The following is a 19650-nucleotide window of genomic DNA, read 5'->3' on the forward strand; positions in this document are numbered from 1 at the left end:
TCTTTCTTTCTTTCTTTTCTTTCTCTTCTCTTTCTTTCTCTTTCTTTCTTTCTTTCTTTCTTTCTTTCTCTTTCTGCCTTTCGGAAGATTCTTAGTAATAATTCAAAGGTTATATTATAACCCAGCCTTCTTGCCCAGCCACTGTAATGAATTTTCTCAGAACTGCCAAACAGCAGTCTACTGGCCTACTTTAGATTACTATGCCTACTTCAAAGTACATTTATCTCTTAGCCTTTGGATCTTCTTAACACTTTCTCCTGATTTGTAGGCATTTATGATGCCACTGTCCTCCCTTGTTTTGTCAAATTTGGGTATACTCCAATCTCACACTCATTTCACCATGTTTAGAGTATCTAGTAGGTCTCAAAAGTATTACTACTCTTTCTTCTGTTTTTTGAACTTGGGCCAGCTGGACACTTTTTTTTCTTGGCAAGGGGACATGCATCCTTGACATCTGATAGGTATGACTTGGGGCTTTTAAAGTCCTGAAAGGGAATAGTTGGTCCTTCACACATTGTTACTCTCACCCCCAATTTGAGTATTGAGAAATGCTGGTAGAGCAAAACCCAGTTTCTTGGGTCAAGTTACATGTTGTGTACTACACAGCCATGAAGGTTAGGTTTTCAATAATTGCAGAACATTTTCTGGAGCATTTCTGGGATACTTATGACTTCAATTAGTAGAGTTTAGACTTTATTTTGAAAATACTTTGTTTTCTTTCCTTTCTTTCTCTCTCTCCCTCTGTCTCTCTCTCTTTCTCTCATGTGTCTGTCTGTCTTTCCGTCTGTCTATGAATGACAGTCTCAACAGCTCTGACCTGCCTCTGCTTCCCTGGGATTAAAGGCATTTACCACTATGCCTGGCTAGGCTTTATTTTTGTTGCACGAGAATTTCAAATGTGCAAATAATATTTTTTTTTGTTGTTTGTTTTTTGTTTTTTGAGACAGGGTTTCTCTGTGTAGCTTTGGAGCCTGTCCTGGAACTCACTCTGTAGCCCGGGCTGGCCTCAAACTCACAGAGATCCACCTGCCTCTCTGCCTCCCGAGTGCTGGGATTAAAGGTGTGCGCCACCACTGCCCAGCTAAATAATATGTTTTTATCAAATCCACACCCTGAGTATGTTATGTAGCTTTTTGAACTTGAGTGTATTTAGTATGAAAATTCTGGGTAGAGGTTCCTTATTTCTTAGTACTGGGCCTAGAACTCAGGACTTCACGTGGTAAGAGCTATATCCTCAGCTCTTTTTTTTCCTTTTGAATAGGATGGTTTAGATTTATTACATATTGGAAATTCCCAGGAAGCTTTTAAAAATACTGGTGCTTGGGTCCTACACTAATGTTTTTATTTAAATGGTCAAGCAGATGGCATTGAAATTTTTAATAATTCTCCAGGTGATTATAATATGCACTTAGGATTGAACACTACTGATCTAGATGGTTTCAAAACTATGTAGAGACAGAGTAATAATGATTGCGAATTTAGCCAAATGAAAATGGATTTCATTGACCTGTACAATATCTACTGAGCACCTGAGATCAAGATAAGTAATCCACCACCCAACTTTAAGTGAACTGGAGCTCAGAGCTCTTGCTTTCAGTTTTTCCATTAAACCCTGATTTTTGTAAAGGGATACCAGGAGGCTCTTCAGCCCCATCCTCCCCTCTGGACTCTTTAGGCCAGGAAGCAGCAGAGATAGTAAGAGAGGCCCCAGCTCAGGAAGAAAATGAATGTGATGTAAAGTGGCAGTAAAGCAAATAGAATGATTCCAATAGCCCTCTACAGACTCCTTCCTAGCTGTGCTGGCACACTCAGACACCCACAGGAACCAGGAGACACACAAACACATTGCATGGGAGCAATTAAAGAACTGGCCTGCCAGAAATATATTCATTCAGACCTGCCTGGTTTTCCTCAGTTGGGGGTGGAGGGGTTAATGCCCATAGTGTGGAAACAAGTAACACTTCAAATTGGATTTCTTTTTTACCCTTTGATCTTTATCTTGAAACCTGGCCAGAGGGCTGCTTTTAGTCCATATGATGCCTTTTGGCTAATTGTGCCAGTGAGAAAAAGGGATGGCTACCATGCTGGCCAGCAATCAAGAACTGTGCACTACATCTAAGGCATCCCATTTTTTTGGCCCAAGTAACTGAGTTTATGCTAGCTCCCCAGGCTAGGTTCCTGGTACATCACATCCAGGATAATGCTGCATTTTACCCTTCCACTTGTTTTGTTTTGTAGCATGCCAACAAGAACACAGCCTTGAGGCCATTTACCAAGAGTGATTATTTGTTTTATACACTCTCAAAACAGAAAACATCTGTCTAGCCAAGGAGAACTGTGTAATGACATAGTGATTTCTACATTTAGGGTAGCTTCTGTTGGTCTGGGTATTCTTTTCCTTCTTGCTCTGTGCTTAGCTCTCTCACCTGCACAGTGGACTGATCTATCAGGCTATGGTGCCAAATAAACTGAACTTGAACAGGTTTAGTTCATGTGATCAAGTTTGCAAATCAAATGTTTCCCCTTTTTATTTTTATTTTTTTTTTATGTGTATGGGTGTTTTACCTGCATGTGTGTCTTAGTTAGGGTTTCTATTGCTGCAAGAAAACACCATGAACAAAAAGCAAGTTGGGGAGGAAAGGGGTTATTTGGTTTATACTTCCACATTGCTGTTCATCATCGAAGGAAATCAGGACAGGGACTCAGGGTAGAAATCTGGAGGCAGGAGCTAATGCAGAGGCAATGGAGGGATGCTGCTTACTGACTTGCTTCACATGCCTTGCTCAGCATACTTTTTTTTATAGAACCCAGGACCTCCATCCCAGGGATGGCACAAAATGGGCCTTACAGGTGAATCTTTTTAAAATTTTTAATGATTTATTTATTTTATGTGCATTGATGTTTTGCCTGAATGTATGCCTGTGTGAGGGTGTTGGATCTCTCAGAACTGGAGTTATAGACAGTTGTGAGCCACAATGTGGGTGCTAGGAATTGAACTCCGGTCCTCAAGAAGCCAGCCAGTACTTTTAACCATAGTACCATCTCTCCAGCCCCCGGAAATACTTTTTAGGGGAGATGGGTTGTCTTAAATGCTGTAGTTCTGGAGGCACAATTCAGACTGTTTTAATTTCCTAAAACCAATTTCATCAGAGTAAAGCAAGCTGGATTATTTTCTGCCAAATGGGTTTGCCAAAGGTACGGTTTTGCTAGGAAGAGAATTCAGTGAGTCATTGGCTACTGCTTGTATTCCCATCTGCTTTTGTTGGGATGGGTTTATGGCATGATTCTGTGGTCTTCCTTTCTGTCTGATTTGAAGCTTTGTCTTGGAGGTGACCTAAGTTCCTTCAGTTTGGCTATCAAGTCACTTGCTCCTTCTTTCTCCCTGTGTCTTCTGTCTCTTAAAAGGACACTTAGTGGGTTTAAAGCCCACTTAGACAGTCTAGATGCTCTTATCTGGTGAAATGTAAGTCATTTGTATCTGCAAAGATGTTTCCTAATAGAGGCCCATTTCTTTTCTTTCCTTTTTTTTTCCATGAGGAGCCAGTCTACAGAAGCTCCAGGAGGAATAGTAATTTCTCTTGGAATTGGCTCTTCATTTACTTTTGTCAGAGAAGGGCTGCTTTGCAGATATAATTGCAGTAGAATAAACTGAATTTTGTTCTTTTACGTATTGCCATGTTATTGAAGATTCTGACTTTGCCAAATGAGTTTGTGGGAGGTTAATGAGTGCTGGCCTGGAACTCACATTGGAGCAAGACTGGTATTGAACTCCCGACACATCCTCCTGTCTCAGCCTCCAGAGCCACACCATGCATGTCCAACCAGTTCATGATGCCAAGCTCTACTTTTGAGGGACAAGTTGTGAGGTGGGGCAGGGTGGAAAGGGGAAATGCTCACAACACAGTAGTTCCGTCTGTTGGGATTGTTCAGTTTTGGCTGTTTCCAAGTATGTTACTGGATGCCACTTTTTAATTCCTACTTTTCATCTGTATCAGCAACAGTTTCCTTTTGTAAACATCTAGAAATAAAACAAAAATTCCCATTATGAGTGAGACTCATCAATAATCGGTATGCATCCCCCTGCTAGAACTATGTGTACCCATTAATTTATTTAGCCTAAAATGGAATCGCATTCTCTTGAAATCTTTAGTTTCATTGGATTGTTATTTCTCTGTGTCTTTGGCATACCTATTTGTGGTCAGTTCTTGCGTTCTTATCGGGTAGCCAGGTGTTCTTTTTAGCCTTTCCGTGCAGGGTGGAGAAGGTTCAGTCATCAAATCATGTCACATTAGCTTTTCTTATTTTTTATTTAATTTTAATGTTTCATGTTGCTGGGGATGGAACACAGGGCCCCAGCCATGCTAGGCAAGTGCTCTACTACTGAACTCCACACCTTAGCCTTTAGCTTTCCTTCTGCACGTGTTTTTCCTAATCACCTTCCCTCATTTCCTGTCTTCCAGCTGACGGTGAGGCCATTCTGAAAGGCCTTCAGTCCATTTTTCAGGAGCATGGGATGGCAGAGTCAGTGCACGCCTGGCAGGACCATGGCTATTTAGCAACCTACACGAACAAAAATGGCAGGTAAGGTAATCTCATGGATTTTAGATGGGAGCAAAGTTGGGGCTAGGGATGATAGCCAATTTTTTTTTTTTTTTTTTTTTTTGTCCCTTGACATCTTTTAGAGGAGGCTAAAATTCAGTGCTTTCATAATTCTCCTGCCTAGGCATTTTCCCGCCAGAGCAGAAGGCCACTGGACCTGGACCTCTGTATTTCTTTAAAGCCCTAGTGATTCTCCTGTATGGCTAGGACCAGAACAAGACCCCTGGCAATAAACAGTGTGACATTTGGTAGGCAATGATCTGGAGTTGGTTAAAACAGATTTTTGGACAACTCCCCACCCCTACCCCAGAGTTTCTGCTTCAGCGGGTCTGGGCCAGAGTCCTTTCCACCCCTGTTGCATTTCCAACAAGGCCCTGGTTGCATTGCTGCTGCTGCTGCTGGCTAGAGCATTGCTAGACGAGATTATCTTTTACTAAGACCATAATAAAACACGGGATGGAAACAAGTCAGGCTCAGGAAGAATTGTTCAGAAATTGCTTCTGAAAGGAAAATGAACACAAAATGAAAGCATGTGTGGGAGGATAGGAGAAGTATGTTTCAAGGACTACATAATACCTTTAGGTGACTCCCCGAGGCCAATTAAAAAAAAAAGAGAGAGAGATCAGTGTGGAAATTAAGTTTTTAATAATAACAACAGTAATGGTAATTATTATTTTGGATATTCGAGACAGGGTTTTTCTGTGTAACAGCTCTGGCTGTCCTGGAACTCACTCTGTAGCCCAGGCTGGCCTCAAACTCGCAGAGATCCACCTGGCTCTGCCTCCGGAGTGTTGGGATTAAAGGTGTGCGTCACCACCACCTGTTTAGATTAAACATACTCATAAAGGTTGCTGTCACACATTCTTCCCTTTTGTATTTAAAGAACTCTTTCAAAACATACACCATTCTTAGCCTTCCAGCCAGGATGACTGCTTTCTTTTATGAACATTGAAGGTTAGTTGGGAGAGCCCAGTTTGCCCTTCCCAATCTTCCCCTCCTCCTGGTTAACTAAACCTGACAAAACCTCCTGGGGACCCTTGGTAAAAATCAAGTGCCAGAGGAAGCTCAAGCCAGACAAAATTCCAGTGCTGAGAAGCGTAAGTGGGCACCAAGTGTTACCCTTAGCTAGCCAAGAAGCTAATTTTAATTAAAACCTGCTGGGAGAAGGAAACTTGGAGTTTTTTTTGTTTTGTTTTGTTTTTTGTTTTTTGATGAAGTCACATTGAGTATATCAACTATACTCCAGGACAGGTCTCATGCTCAGGAAAACCAAAAACAGAACTAAAAATCACATGCTTACAGGGTGTGAGGAGATAGCCCAGGTGGTAAAGTATTTGCCTCATGAGGATCTGTGTTCCCCATGAGAGCCCATGTACAAAAGCTGGGTGGCATGTGCTTGTAATTTCAGTGCTTGGGAGGTGGCCTGGGACTCCTGGCCGTCCTCTCCCCCACATACACATGCACAAAGTCAGATTCATAGCCTGTGAATCAATTTATAGATTTAGATAATAGGAATCAGTCATAGACTTAGATCAATTTCAGAGCGGATCAATTTCGGAGCCTAAGAAGTAAAATTAAAAGCTTAGTATTTGGCCCTTTCCTAAATCTTCCACAAGTGACCATGTCCCACCTCCCATCTCTGAATTGGAATTGAAAAAAAGGCCAGAGAATTAACTTTGACATTGAAGGAAAAAAGAACTTGATTGGGCCTACATCTCTTCTCTTTGAAGTGCCCTGATAACAATTTCTAACCGTAAAACTACACTTTCTTTTGTAGCTTTGCCAATTTGAGGATTTATCCCCATGGATTGGTGTTGCTGGACCTTCAGAGTTACGACAGTGACGCACAAGGCAAACAAGAAACTGACAGCGTTGGTTTTCACTTTTCTTTCTCCTTTCAAAATGTTGTGTATTTTATCTCCCCAGATTTAAGGTTCTGAAAGTCTGCTTAGCTTCTTGAGTGTTGACTTTCAGGTTAGCTGAAATTTAAACTTGCCTCCTTCGTGAAGAATTAATCCTGATGGTTTGGAAACCTAGCTGTTGGCTTTCCTTTTACCTTCTGAATACAAGGAATGGGTTTCACTTCCTATTGGAAGGAATGTAGAACCTTCATGTACAGTTTTGTACCTGCAGTATCCTTTACCTTTCTTCCCAGTTTCCTCTTGGGAATATTCAGACTGTGGTTAGGGTAGCATCATGAGGGAGAGGTAGTGTGGGAGTGTGGATTTGGGCCAGGGCAGGAAGCTCCAGTAAGCATAAGGGGAATGTGTATAGGCCAGTATCACATTGTGGTCAGCATAGCCTTATGCCTCGCCTCTGTAATTTAGCTATTCTGTGCAGTTTATATTCTGAGCCCACTGTTTTCTTTTAATTGTAGCTTTTGAACAAAATAGAAGAAAAAATGAAAGAACTGAGTCAGGACAGAACTGGGCGGGTGAAGCGGTAAGTCCATCTACTCATGAATGTCCTTTTAATATTTGTTTAATTGGTAAAATAATCAGAATGGCAGTGTTGGTCTTAGTGTCTGTAGAAGATGTGGAGAAGATCAAAGTCAAATGCCTGCTACTGTCTGTATGGTGAACTGAACCATCCTCTTATCCCATCCCAAACAGGACAAATATGTAAAAACAAAGAGGACGGGGTGGGGGGTGGGGGGGGGGGGGGGGGGGGGGGGGGAGGGTGAGCCTATAATGAGGCAGAAAGATGATACTGAATAATTCCAACAAGCTGTAGCTGTGTAAAGCCAAAAGGTGGATATAGACAGACATGGAGGGATTTTACCCAGATCACTGATGTGCTGATCCGAATAGGATACTGTTGTCTTTATCTCACAGCAGATTTTAGAATAGGAAAACTCTTGTTGACAAAAGTAGGATGTTTAAACTCTTAGTGACTCAACCTGCTGAGTTTGATCAGGCCATAGGAAAGCTCCAGGGCAGATCTGGGATAACTAGGTAATTCTTCAGCTTCCTGTAGGTGGTTAGGTAGGGAAGAGCAATAGGATGCCTGAGAGTCCTGAAAAGAACCAATCCCCATGTGAAACTTGCCCATGGTTGAGATCTGAGGACATAGAATTTTTTTTTAATCCCACCCAAGTTCAGTTTAGTAGTCCTTGGCTATGTCCACACCCGCACTGCTTTCTGCACTTTATCTTTTTCCTGCTGGCAATTTTCCTTGAATTGAACATGCCCCAACTCTGGGAAAATGAATTGGCCCACACCAAAAGGTACTCTGGTTTTTATCATCGCTGCTTCTTGGTATGAGTAAATAGAGTGTACTTCTGAGGCTGGGGAACTGGCTACGTGAGTAAAAGCACTTGCTGCCAAATTTGAATTCAGTACTCAGAACATTGGGTAGAAGGAGAAAACCGACTTGTGCAAAAACCGACTTGTGCAGGTTTTCTTTTGACATTTCCAGTCGTGTACACACACACACACACACACACACACACACACACACACACACACACACACTTAGAAAAAGAATATGTTTCTGGGCTTCAGTATTTACAAAAACTCTGGTTGATGGGGGAGTTTTCTATGAGAGACTGGTCACAAACTTTAGATTTTTATATCAACTTGTTTTTGTTTGTCACTGTTTTTAATATCCTTTTTTATAAAATAAGGATGGAAAGAATGGGAAGTTGGGATTACCTTGTTGTAGACATCAGAGCAAAAGGATTGTTACACTTTTCTGTCTGGGAAATGACACTGTCAGAGATGGAATTAAAAACAGATAACTTGGTAATGTTATCTGAAATTCCTATTCCCTTTTCAGTAGTGGTTATTGAGTAACAGATTTTGACTAAGAAGCCTTGGGATTTCTGTGAAGACTTGTCTTGTGTTTTCAAGTGAGAAGGAACAAGGAAATAAAGCTCACCTAAAGTTTCAGTTTGGGGAAAATTCTTGCAATGTATATATAGTGTACTTGAAGCCAAGAACACATGGAGCTGTCTTGCAAATCCAGGTTTGATTTTGAGCAGGAAAGGTTGGTTTTGTGGGGCTGCATGGGGTCTCCTGGTAGCCCACTGCAGGGAGTCACACTTTATGCTGCCTTGAACTCCATATCAAGCTGATGGCTGCCATATCCTGTTAGAGATCTCCTTTGTTTCTTGCTGGGCTTTAAAAATCTAGAGAAGAGAGAGTTTCAAGTTAATCCAAGCAGCGTTGAACCAGTTGAGAGCAGACATATGTGCTGGTTAGAACTGGCTGACTGTCAACTAGGGTGGATTTTCTCCCCTGAAATCCTTGACTTTGTTTGTGTTCAGCATTTGTGGGAACTTGTTGGCAGAAGTTTCTGTCCCTCAGTCACTCTCAAATAAACACACTGAGACTTATATTAATTATAATGTTTGACCAGTAGTTCAAGCTTATTACTAACTAGCTCTTGCATTTTAAGTTAACCCATATTCCTTCCTTACACCCTGCCACGTGGTAGTACCTTTATTAGCATGGCACGTTCATCTCTGCTTGCTCTGTGGCTGGCTGGCAACTCCAGACTCTGCCCTTCTTCCTCCCAGCATTCTCCTAGTCTGGCTCTCCTGCCTAACCTTACTTTGTTCAGCTATTGGCCAGTCAGCTTCTTTATTGAACCAAGCACAGTGACATATATTCACACAGTATAAAGGAATATCTATCTGTCTATCTATCTATCTATCTATTGATCTATCTATCTATCATCTATCTTTGTTTCTATCTATCTATCTTTATTTATTTATTTAGTGCATTTATGCATATGTGGGTAGGTGTGAACGTCAGAGGGACAACTTGGCAGAGTTAGTCTCTCCTTTCATTTTTTATATGGCTCCTGTGGATCAAATTTCAAGTTGTCAGGCAAGGCCGAAAGCACCTTTATCCATGGAGCCATCAACATCATCATCATCATCATTATTATTACTATTAATGTGAAATGGATTTCTAAATGAGATTGGTCAAAGTCACCTATTGCCACAGGTTCCCTCTCAACTTGTTCTACTCACCTCAGTCCACCCAGGGTTGGAAGAAGCTTCCATCAATCCTCCTCACCACCTGGCTGGGGACTGTCTTAACTAGGCCATTACCTAACACAAGAAATTCCTCTGCTCTGCCTAACATTCGGAAGGATGAATTCATTCCCTAGAAAGATGACGTGCTTAAAGCAGGAGTTGTGAGGATTAAATGAGTTTGTGGGAAATTACTTTGTCAGCTTTGGAGCAGTTTACAGGTGTGTGTGTGTGTGTGTGTGTGTGTGTGTGTGTGTGTGTGTTTCTGAGAAAGTTTTGTTCACTTGTGCCTATACTGTTGGAAGCAGGTAAGAGGAAACTGGGATGTGAGGCAGGTTCCAGCATTACAGGCCCGCATAGCTGTACATAGTACCTCTTCATTGTTGGGTTTTTTTCTTGTCATTTAGTGTCCTCTGCTGGTAGTTTTTGATATATTCACCCTATCAGCAGCACTTGATTATTTACAAAAGCATGGAATGAGAAGCTTGTCATTTTGTCACTTCTCCAGTGAGAATTGCTTTAGGCGAGAAGCTTCTTAATCGCATTGCCACTGGTAAATAACTGTTGGTATAGTACTCAGTTTCTGAGAACCACAGAACAGCCTAATAATGTCAGAGGGACATTTGCAGATGGAAAGAGGTCCAGCAGACATCACCGTAGCTCAGTAACATCCACTTCATATCATTAACAAAAGTACAAGTCTCCCTTGTATCATATCATTAACAAAAGTACAAGTCTCCCTTGTATTCCTGCTCGGAAACCTGGATGCTGTTTGCCAACCTGACTCCAATCAAGAGGATCTCAGCTAAGTCCACATGAAGGATGACGTCCAGATGCTTGATCTGGACTTTTTGGAGACAACAACAGAATAATAATAATAATAATATTCCAAGTGAAATGAGGGTTAAAAAAGAGCAGGGAAAGGAAAATGTAGTATTTGAAACTTAATTCAAAAGCATGACAGATATCAAGGACATAATTGGGACAGCTCAGGGTTCTTGAAGATGGAATCTATACTAGATAACAGAACTTGTTACTTCAGTAATACCCATGTGGTTTTGCAGACCTTTGATGATATGTACTGAAAAGTGTGATACCTACCATACCCATTTTCTCCTTCAATTTTTCATTAGGAAAAATAAATTTAAAACCTGCCAGAAATGTTTCCTTTTCTTTCTTTTTTTAAAAAAGAAATAGTTTTGTGCAGTTGTTGCAACTTGGTAGAGTTTGTGATTGTGAATAGGTAAATGTCCATACTTTGTATTTGTTTTGCGCTTTTAAAGAGTCTGTCTGCTACAAGCACATGGGCACCTTTTTTTTTTCTTTATAATTGTGGGTATGTACATGTGAGTGTAGGTACTGGCAGAGGCCAGAGGTATCAGATCTCCCTGGAGCTGGAGTTACAAGCAGTTGTGAGCCACTACCCGGGAACCAAACTTGGGTCCTCTGCAGGAGCAATACACTCTCTTAACCACTAAGCCATGTCTCTTGTCCCTCATGGCCTTCTGTAAATTCTCCATCCCAAGTCCTTTTGTAATGCAGTGTTCTCCAAAGGCTCCTTTCTGTCTCTCTCTCCAGTTTACCACCCATAGTTCGAGGAGGGGCCATTGACAGATACTGGCCTACTGCTGATGGGCGCCTGGTTGAGTATGACATAGATGAAGTGGTGTATGATGAAGATTCACCATATCAGAACATTAAAATTCTACACTCAAAGCAGTTTGGAAATATTCTCATCCTCAGTGGTGATGTTAGTAAGTATTCCATTCCTATGCTGATTGCATAACAAGGTGGTGATATGTTGGCAGCCACTGCTTTCCTGACAAATGCCATTGTCTTGGATTCATCTGAGTGAGCTTAATTCTGACACTGCTATCTTTTATGATTTACTTACATTGTATGAACTTATGGGTTGTCTGGATTTTTGTGTAAACTTCGTCTTAAAATAGATTTTTCTTTGATGAGTAGTTAGTTAGAAAGTACAGTTGCTTGTTTAAAAATAGCATTTTATTATGGAAAACTTTCAACCTAAATAGACAAACTAGTGCGTTGAGCCCACAGATACTCACCATAGGACATTGACAATACCAGTGAGTAGCCAGTCTTGTTTTCTCTAACCCTGCTGCATTTTGTCTTATTATCTTGAAAGCAGCTTCCAGATGGCATATCTTGTCATCTTTAAAGGTGTCATTTCTTTTAATTACTCAGACTATCAGCACATTCTCAAGATTGTATTTTTGTCTAAGTAACTTAGTTCTTTTTTTTTTTTAAAGATTTATTCATTTATTTATTATACAGTGTAATGTCTGCATGCATCCTTGCAGGCCAGAAGAGGGCACCAGATCTCCTTACAGATGGTTGTGAGCCACCATGTGGTTGCTGGGAATTGAACTCAGGACCTCTGGAGGAACAGCCAGTGTTCTTAACCTCTGAGCCATCTCTCCAGCCCAACTTAGTTCTTTTTATCTTATGTGTCAGATGCATTAAGTTTGTGAAAACTACATAATCCAAAAAAACAACCTTGCACATTATGGACAGTTTTTGAAAGTTGGAAATTTTCCATTGCAAGCTAGATTTCAGCAGGTCAAATAGTTTGTATATTTGGGTAGAGTCATCATTTGGGTCTCTTGTTTCCTCCCTAGATTTGGCAGAGAGTGACTTGGCGTATACCCGAGCCATCATGGGCAGCGGTAAAGAAGATTATTCTGGCAAAGATGTACTGATTCTGGGAGGTGGAGATGGTGGCATATTATGTGAAATTGTCAAACTGAAACCAAAGATGGTCACCATGGTAGAGATATCCTTTATTGTGTAAGAGGACAACTTCAGAGACTGGAGAGATAGCTCAGTGGTTAAGAGCACTTTCTGCTCTTCCAGCGGACCTGGGTTCAGTTCCAAGCATCCATTTGGGGACTAATAACTGTCTGTAACTCCAGTTCCAGTCTAGCTGATGCCTTCTTTTGGCCTCCAGGCAGCAAGCATGTATGTGGTGCATGCACATAACAGCATGTGTACACTCATACAATGTTGTTTATTTATTTATTTTTTCCAAGACAGGGTTTCTCTGTGTAGCTTTGCACCTTTCCTGGAACTCACTTTGTAGACCAGGCTGGCCTTGAACTCACAGAGATCTGCCTGCCTCTGCCTCCTGAGTGCTGGGATTAAAGGCGTGCACCACCACCGCCTGGCTCATACATTTTTTTTTTTAAATTAAAAAGATGAGCAAGAGAGAGGAGAGAATGAGAGAACAAGTAAATGGATTTTGGTCCTCCTTCCTTTGATATCTTTGGACTCCAGTGAGAATTTCCCCAGACTCAAGGCAGATGTGTTAAGTTAACTTCCCAGAGAGCTAGAGTGAACACAAGGTAAATGGATTTCTTTGGTACCTTCAAAGTCTGGTGAGTGTTTCCCCAAACTCAAGGCTAATATAAGAAATCCATGGGCTGTGCTTTAGGGTCACAGAACAGCTATTCACTACATCTCTCCCTTTTGTCTAAATAAGAAAGTTCTAACCTAATATAAAACTATATACAATAGGAACGATTATCAAGTATTGTTCAGGAGGGGGGAAAGGTAATAACCTAAACAAAAATAGAAATACAACCAGCAAGAACAACATCAAACAAGAGATACATACTAAAATCCAGAAATTTCCAGAACATAGGTAAATGGCATGTTAGAGAGATTACTCCAATAGCTGTCCTATTCTAAAAAAACCTAACTTTAGTATCTGAAATGTCCTTAGCTAAGATGCGAGGGGATTATAACTGTAGCTATCTGGTCTTCAACCCCATCAAAGACCTGAGAAGGAACATAATAATAACAGAGAAAACAGGAAATACAGTCAGTAGAGCATGGGACTCTTAATCCCAGGGTTGTGGGTTCATGCCCCACATTGAACACCAGATAAAGAGAGAAATCTACGGAGTCTGCTTAAAGGGCGAAGGAATTTATTAGGGGAGAAAAACTCACTGGTACAGAACAGAATTGCCGCAGGTTCTGGAATGCTGGGGCATGCGGTTCTGGCAGTCTCAGTCAGTCCCACATCCAAGCCCACAAGGGAGAGCAGAGAGCTGTATACGTGCATCTCAGGTCTTAAGGTCATAGGTGGGTAGGGCAGTTACCTGCTATATTTCTAGGGCTACACTTCAGGGTCATAGAACAGATATCCACTACACAAGGCAGATGTGTTGTCTTTCTTGAACAAACATTTAAATTTACAAACTAGCAGCCTTGTATGTGTCTACCAGTAGAGAAGCAGAGATAATAATGTAGTTGTGGATTAGAGAGCATTTATGTTGGGCGCCTCATCTGCTGCTTAGTGGCTATCAGAATGGCTTCCCTAAGCCATTTCATGAGAAGAAAAAAATCTAGTTTCACTTGAATGTCCTTAGTGTGAAAAATAAAGTCACCATAATATCTACTTTTTAACTTTATGATCCTCAGCTGGCGATAGTCAAAACCTTTATTTGTCTGAACCTTTATGTTTTAGAGAAGACTTACTCTTTCAGAATTCTTTAGTACATTCAAATTCTCTTTAACCTGTTTTGAACATTGACCAAATGGTAATTGACGGATGTAAGAAATACATGCGAAGAACATGTGGAGATGTCTTAGACAATCTTAAAGGAGACTGCTATCAGGTAATTATTTCTTGGTTTAAATTTCTACATTTAAATTGACTGAAAATAGAAATACATGTTATCAATTGGGCCTGTACCTTTTAGTATAATTGGTTAAGAAGATAGTCTCTTTGTGTGAATATAGTATCTATCATACTTAGAGTAGATGGTGTATAGATACTGAAAGAAGTCCCCAGTGTGGATTCTATCAGATTACTTTTCTTTATGTTATTGGGGACTTGGCCCTTCTGTATGCTAGCCACCCACTACTACTGAGTGATGTCTCCAGCCCACATTAATCCTGGCATAAAAGATGTCATGTACTTTTTAAATCTACCACCTTCTGTCACTACCCTGAATAATGCCTTGAAGTCATAGTCTTTCAGAGGGAATTCAGATTTTTAATTGGTAGGTGTAGTTTATTAACATGTTGCAAATAAGCAATTAGTTTCTGTCCTAAGTTGTACTGTGCCTGAAAGGTGAGCAGCCACTCTGATGTGTGGGGATGCATATATTTCCTTTTCATAGACATGGGGCTTGTTAGAGTAAGATGCCCAAGCAAATTCTTAATTGAATAGAATATGAAATGTGTACCTCCAGATTTATAAGCAATTTGGATGAGTGCTGTACTTTGGGATGTCAATTACCTAGCACTTCTTCCTTCCCTAATGTATGTACATTTAAATTTGAATTTGTGCTACCTGCATGTTAATTTGAGGCAGGAATTCTATCTACTTTAAAATGCAATTGTGATTGTTTTGTGGGCCAAAGGGCAAGAAAGATTAGAGTTAGCTTATCCTGTTGGATAGATTCAAGAAGGGAGGGTAGAATTCAGCTCTGCAAAACATTGGCTGAACTATTTCACACCGAATTCAAAGTTACCTTGGCTGACAAATAATGAGCCAGACCCCCTGCCTGTTGTACTTAATCCCCACACCATAACTGGTAGATGTTGTTCTTTATATTGGGAAGAAAGAGCTGAACCTTAGAGAGTTTAAAGGGGATTTATTCAAATTTGTAGGGGTCACTTTAGATCAGTGTTGGGTACAGTGGGTGGAGAATTCTGTCACCCTGGCTTTTGTTGTATGGATTTCTTGTAAAGATTATGGAAAGACCAGAAACACAAACTGAGAGCAGCTGTACAACCTAGGTGTTAGTAGGGGTATGGTGGAAAGGGGAATTTGACCAATAGTCTCCTGAAATGGGATATCTGACCCTCAGGGCACAGATGGTGAGCCGGGTGGTCAGATGTATGCAGCAAGGGTAAAAGACTGCTCTTCATGGGATTTTTGGTGTGTAGTTGGTACATATTGAAAGACCACATGACTAAATGGTGTTAAAGCCACATGCTTAGGAACTTAATAAATGACATCTTTTTTTATTTATTTATTTTCCATTTTATATACCAACCACAGATCCCCCCTCCACCTCCTACGCTCCCCACACACCCTTACCCACTCCCTTCACCCATCCACTCCTCAGAGAGGGTAAGGCTTCCCCTGGGAATTCAACAAAACCTGGTTTATCAAATTGAGACAGGACCAAGCCCCTCCCCCGTGCATCAAAACTGAACAAGGCATCCCTCCATAGAGAATGGGCTCCAAAAAGCCAGTTCATGCACCAGGGATAAATCCTATTCGTACTGTCAGGGGCCCCACAAGCAGACCAAGCTACACAACTCTCACCCACATTCAGAGGGCCTAGTTCAGTCCTCTGCAGGCTCCCCAGTGGTCAGTACATGTCCATGAGCTCCCACTAGCTCAGGTCGATGTCTCTGTTGGTGCCCCTGTCATGATCTTGACCCCCCCCCCTTGCTCATATAATTCCTCCTCCCTCTCTTCAACTGGACTCCAGGAGCTCAACCCAGTGCTTGGCCGTGGATCTCTGCGTCTTATTCCATCAGTTACGGGATAAAGGTTCTCTGATGACATTTAGGGTATTCACCAATCTGATTACAGGGGAAGGCCAGTTCAGGCACCCTCTCCCCTATTGCTAGGAGTCTTGGCTGGGGTCATCCTTTTGGATTCCTGGGAATTTCCCTAGCACCAGGTTTCTCCCTAACCCTTTAATGGGTTCACTCTACCAAGATATCTCTTTCATTGCTCTCCCTCTCTGTCCCTCTCCAAACTCAACCATCCCATTCCCTCATATTGGTGGTAGGGGGGAGTGTTGGGGGGACTAATCACATTTTGTTCTATTCAAAAGCTCTTGGAGAGTGGCAGTGGTTAGTGTCTCAGAATAACCACTAGGGGGAGCCTGAGCCTTTTTTTTCTGCTGAGGGTTCTGAAGACAGACCAACCTGAGCACTGTACAAAAGGCAACAGTCCATTAAAATGCTGTTTTTAGAAAGGCAGGAGTTTTTACATATGTTTAAAACAATTACTCCGGTTAACATTTGTTTCAAGAAACAAAAAAAATTTCTTTTATGATGACAGTAATCTTAATACTGAATTAAAGGTACTATGCCAAGAAAACTAAGGATGAATTAATTACCCATGTGTATGTATGCATTTTATGTACACACATACAAAATGGTCAAGTAAAATAAGTTAAATTTAGTGACTTATTTTTTAGATCTGTATTATACTCAAGTAGAATTTAGTTTAAAATTAAATTTAAAGATGAGAATTTTAAGAAATCTGTTATTGGACTGTTGAAGTGGATAAAGGCATTTGCCTCCAAGCCTGATGACCTCAGTTTAATTCACATGGTAGAGGGAGAGGAGCTACTCGGACAAGTTGTCCTCTTTGCTTACAAACACGCACACATGCACATAAAGACGTTGCAATAGAGGGATTCCACCAAAACCCAATAGAAAGTATCAGAAATTGAATTTTAATAGTAAATGATAAAGTAAAAAATATAGTAAGTGGCAAAAAGTTATTTTCGTCGGAAGTAGGAACCAGTTTATGGATGCTGTGTATCTGAGTTTATGCTTATTTTCGAAGCCACTAATAAGTAAGATAGGAAGATGGAGGTCATAAAAATAATAAAATAAATATAGGGAATAAAAAGTGGTTTGAAAAATCCAAGAAATTTAACTTGACAGTTACTTGGACTTCTGAGAAATTGGTTTAGTGATTAAAGATTTAAGTGACTTAGGAAAGATTAATTTTTTACTTTCTGCTGAATGCAGAACAGTTTGAAAGGAAATTGGGAGGTGTGTGGCAGGAAATCCTCCTCAAAGTAATTTGCTAAATGCTTAGAAATAAACTTAGCAAGAGGTATTATGAGACTGATGTGAGCTATGTGAAGATTTGACTGAATGACATGAAATAAAGTGAATATGTGGAAAGGCATGGTATATCTTGTGCCTGGTAATAGGAGAACAGTTTCCATAGCTTCTCATTTGTCCTAATTCTCTTCAGAGAACCAAGGGAGTGAGGCCAACTGACATTTTCAACGTGGCTTTATTAAAACAAATGTCTAAAAATAGCCAACGGAACTTAAGAGAACAATGATTGTAGGAGGCTTGTCCTTTCCATTGCTAGTTAACTGAAGGCCCTGTAATCAAATAGGAAGTTGGACACAGACTATAGACAGATAAGAGGGATGTCATGGGAACATTAACTTGTGTCAAGTATGTATTCAAACGCATTGCTAACATATCCAAGATGTATTTCTTTTTCTTTCTTTCTTTTGAGACAGCTCTAGCTGTCCTGGAACTTGCATTGTAGACCAGGCTGGCCTCGAACTTACAGACATCTGCCTGCCTCTGCCTCCTGCAGAGTTCTGGGATTAAAGGCATGAGCTACCATGCCAGGACCAAGATGCATTTCATTTCACTTGGGTAAAGATTTAGTAAGTGATGCTGACATATTGGGTTACCCACTTGTTTGAGAACTAAATCAGCTAATCCTAGAAACCATTGAAAAGGGCATTTCAGTAAACTTAAGCCCTTGGGTTTGGAAACCAAGATATAAAGGAAAATTTACCTTTTAAATTGGCAAGTGAGGGGGTTTAATATGACTGTTCATAGAGGAGAATAGAACATTTGTAGTGAGATAGAATAATTTACTGTCTGTGTTCAGAGTTGTGTTGATTGTGAGAGTGTCAAATCAACTTTTCTGGGGTGCTGGGATCAAACCCTGACCTTCATGCATATTCTAGGCAAGTTCTATATGGGGACGTACCATTAGTTCTCAGATGGGATGAATGTGTGGATTAGTTGAGGATTTTTTTTTTCTATTTTTTTTTTAAGACAAAAATCTCATGTAGTACAGGCTGGCCTCAAACTCTACGTAGCTGGGTGTTCACATTTTCTCTGACTTTGCCTACGCAACTTGTGCAATGTATTAAGTTTTATAAAACAATAGGACAAAAAAAATCTTCAAATATATCAAACTCCATACTTCTTACACTGTAGTCTTCCCTTATCCTTCCTACTAAGAACTCAACATAAAAACCAGCTACCCTCAAACCTGTGGGGTAACACTCTTTCTGTCTTAGCCTTCCAAGACCTGGAATTAACAGTGTGGGCTACCATACTTGATTGTCCTCCTTTCTTATCAAGGGTCTATGGGCAACCTATGTAAATTATTTTAAATAAGGTTGTGTCTCCATTAGTCAATTAGGGGAGGGACTACTCAGATAAGAAAGGATATAAGCATATGTTTAATACTTAGTTTTCCTATTAACAGACAGGGGTGAAGGTCTCTTTGTTTATGGTGCTGGTGCTGGTGCTGGTGCTGTGGATTTACCCCCCAGCTTTCATTTCCTATTTATTTATTTCTTATTTTTAAAAATGTGTAGCCCAGGCTGGTCTCGAACTTGTGATCTTCCTGCCTTTGTCTCCTTCAGCAAATCCTACTGACGTGAGCCACCACAACTGGCTCATTTCCTATTTATAAGTATTTAATGACACCCATTTGTGTTGACTCATGCATCCAATCCTGTTCCTTCTGAAAGGTTCTCATAGAAGACTGTATTCCAGTACTGAAGAGGTACGCCAAAGAAGGGAGAGAATTTGATTATGTGATTAATGATTTGACAGCAGTCCCAATCTCAACATCTCCAGAAGAAGGTAGATTGTGTTTTGAACTCTTTATGCATGCGTACATATTTGCACATGGGTGCACATACATTCCTCCTTATTTTTTTGGGAAAGGGTTTCTTTTTTGGGGGGCGGGAGGTGGGGTAAAAAGCTGAGAGATCAGAAGAGCAGAAAGAAGCCAGCCACATTCTTACCACTTGGAGATCCTTGCCAAAGAGGAGAAAGGGTTTCTTACTGAGCCTAGAATGTTCATCAAGTAGGCAATGCTGGCTGGCCAGCAAGCCATAGGAATTTTGTCTCCCTACTTACTACTGGGATTGCAGAGGCACATGCCACCATACACATTTTATATGTGGGTGCTGGCGGTCAAACTCAGATCCTCATGCTTGCATGGCAAGCACATTCCCCACCAAGCAATCTTCTCATCTCCTCTTTTATTTGTTGAAAGCAGTTGA

The 19650-nt window shown here is 40.8% G+C and overlaps 1 protein-coding gene across 1 annotated transcript in view; it reads left to right on the plus strand.

The window, feature by feature from the left end:
• Sms (spermine synthase) overlaps window positions 1–19650 on the plus strand; it is a 51016-nt gene that overhangs the window by 20996 nt on the left and 10370 nt on the right. Inside the window, exons 2-8 of the mRNA XM_028873212.2 lie at window positions 4461–4581; window positions 6377–6470; window positions 6977–7041; window positions 11159–11334; window positions 12223–12377; window positions 14134–14223; window positions 19111–19225. Coding sequence (XP_028729045.1) covers window positions 4461–4581; window positions 6377–6470; window positions 6977–7041; window positions 11159–11334; window positions 12223–12377; window positions 14134–14223; window positions 19111–19225 — 816 coding nt within the window. The remainder of the gene's footprint in view (window positions 1–4460; window positions 4582–6376; window positions 6471–6976; window positions 7042–11158; window positions 11335–12222; window positions 12378–14133; window positions 14224–19110; window positions 19226–19650) is intronic.

This window comes from Peromyscus leucopus, chromosome X (genome assembly GCF_004664715.2).
Source record: "Peromyscus leucopus breed LL Stock chromosome X, UCI_PerLeu_2.1, whole genome shotgun sequence".
In the NCBI taxonomy this organism is placed as follows: domain Eukaryota; kingdom Metazoa; phylum Chordata; class Mammalia; order Rodentia; family Cricetidae; genus Peromyscus; species Peromyscus leucopus.